This window comes from Erigeron canadensis, chromosome 2 (genome assembly GCF_010389155.1).
Source record: "Erigeron canadensis isolate Cc75 chromosome 2, C_canadensis_v1, whole genome shotgun sequence".
Classification (NCBI taxonomy): Eukaryota; Viridiplantae; Streptophyta; class Magnoliopsida; order Asterales; family Asteraceae; genus Erigeron; species Erigeron canadensis.
The window spans coordinates 5,977,109-5,979,686 of NC_057762.1; the positions used below are offsets into that span (position 1 = coordinate 5,977,109).

Genomic DNA, 2,578 nt, shown 5'->3' on the forward strand with positions numbered 1-2,578 from the left:
AGCTTGGAGTTTAAGAGGTATAAGCACATTGGCAAGTAGGTTGGGAAGGCCTATAATGATGGATAGCATGACTGCAGCTATGCGTCGTCATGGAAATGGTAGGATTGGGTTTGCTAGAGTCTTAATTGAAATTGAGGTTGGGAAGGAATTGCAGGATAAAATTGAAATTGTGTATAAGGATGAAGCTCAGAATGTTAAAAGAACAAAATTTGTGAATGTGGAGTACACTTGGAGACCAATTAAATGTACACATTGTCAAGTTTTTGGGCATAGTGATGCTATGTGCAAAAAACAAAATGGAGGGAATAAGAATTTGGAAAATGAAAGTGCTACTGTGGAAGAGAATTTTAGATATAAAGGAATGCAGGATGATGATTTTGTGCAAGTTAAGAATAAAAGAAAATTCCATCAGAAGGGTTTTATGCAAAATGGTAAGAAGGAACTTAATGGTCAAGGAAAAGCTCATATGGAGTACAGGCAGAAACAAAATACTGGTCAGGAGGGTGGAAATAAAGATAAAGGAGAATCTAGCAAAAAGAATAATACTCATGTGAAGAGTGCAAATAGATTTGGAGTGCTGGCTGAAGAAGATAATATGGAAGAATATGGGGATTTACCTTACGAAAACAAATTGGTAGTAGATACTTTCTTACTAAAGAGGCTTAAGCCAACAACAGGGGTTACAGAAAACTGGACCAAAGAGATGCATAAGTATTTTGCAGATAAATGGGTAAGATTGCAAAATATGGATGGGTGTTTCATGGAGGAGAACATCATTGAAGAGGAGAATGAGGCCATTATAAATCTAGTGGCTGATGAAATACAGGGAAGTGATACTCAAATATTAAATTGAGTATCATAGATTTTATTTTAATGGATATTAAATTGGCAGTTTGGAATATTAGAGGAATGAATAATAGTGCTAAACAGAATGAAGCTATTAAGTTGATGAGGAATGGGAAGCTGCAAGTGTGTACTTTTATTGAAACACATTTAAAGCTGAACACAATCCAGAAAGCTGGGAATAAATTTTTTGGAAGTTGGGAGTGGGTTTCAAATGTGCAGATCACTCCAACTTGTTACAGAATATTAACTCGTTGGAACCCAAATACTGTCAACCTGATGGTTATTGACTCTTCCAAGCAGTCTCTTCTCTGCAGTATTGAGGTATTTTCTAGTAGAATAAATTTTTTTTGCAGTTTTATTTATGCTAGTAATAATGGTAGTGAAAGGAAAAGTTTATGGAGAGAACTAGGATTACAAAAACAGTTTGTTGGTAATAGTCCTTGGGTGTTGATGGGAGACTTTAATGTCACTCTGGACATGAATGAACATTCTAGTGGGGGCTCTTATAGAACTATAGAAATGCAAGATTTTCAAGATGCTGTCAATTTTCTGGAAATTGAGGATATTAGAAGCACTGGTTTTAACTTTACTTGGACTAAATCTTTGAAGAATAGCAAGTGTTCAGTTCTTAAGAAGCTTGACGGAATCATGTTTAATGAAGAATTCCAGAAATGTTTTCAAGCTCATGGTGAGTTTCTGCCTTATAGTGTATATGATCATAGTCCAGCAGAATTAATAATTTTGGGTGGTCATGGTAAAAAGGCAAGATCCTTTAGATTTTCTAACTTTGTTGCTGACAAAGAAGAATTTAAGGAGATTGTTAGTACAGAGTGGGATGATGGTATTCATGCGTATCATATATACAAGCTTACCCAGAATTTAAAGAAGCTGAAAAAGCCTTTAAACGAATTGAGCTGGAGTTATGGGAATATCTTTGAGAAAGTGAATGAGTTGAAGGAAAAATTGTCTAAAGCTCAAGAGGCGGTTGACAAGGACCCACATAATGAGGATTTTAGGGTGGAATCAGCTAATGCTTTAAATATGTATATGGAGGCTGCAAATGATGAGGTTAAATTGCTGCAACAAAAAGCTAAGATTCAATGGATGAAAGACGGTGACAGGAATACAACATATTTCCATGGAATTTTGAAAGCTAGAAAACATAAAAATAGAGTTGAAAGTATATGTGATGAAGAAGGGAGAAGATTTGAAGGTCAGGAAGTTGCAGAACAGTTTGTTAAACATTTTGAGCAATTTCTGGGAAGAACTGACAATGTAGTACCAATTATGGAGGGAATCTTTGATAAAGTCCTGAAGTTTGAAGGAGCTTTGCATATGATTAGGCCAGTTACTGACTCTGAATTAAAAGATGCAATGTTCAGTATTGGTAGCAATAAAGCTTCTGGCCCTGATGGATACACATCTGCATTTTTTTATGAAAGCATGGGACATTATGGGTGTAAGAGTGTGTTTGGCTATTAAGGAATTTTTCTTGACAGGTAAACTGTTGGGTGAAGTTAATGCTACCTTAATAGCATTAATTCCAAAGGTGAATATTCCCAATAAGGTCTCTGAGTTCAAACCCATTGCTTGCTGCAATGTAATTTAAAAATGCATAAGTAAGATTCTAACTAACAGAATTCAAGAGGGCCTCTCTAAGATAGTGAGTGTTAATCAAAGTGCTTTTATTTCAAGAAGGCATATTCAAGACAATATACTTATTGCTCAAGAG

General features: G+C 35.4%; 1 protein-coding gene across 1 annotated transcript; it reads left to right on the forward strand.

Moving 5' to 3' along the window:
* The first annotated feature begins 873 nt into the window (after positions 1–873).
* Positions 874–2,328, forward strand: LOC122587599. Its single transcript, XM_043759776.1, has one exon. The coding sequence runs from the start codon at positions 874–876 to the stop codon at positions 2,326–2,328; it is 1,455 nt and encodes a 484-aa protein (XP_043615711.1).
* The last annotated feature ends 250 nt before the right edge of the window (positions 2,329–2,578 follow it).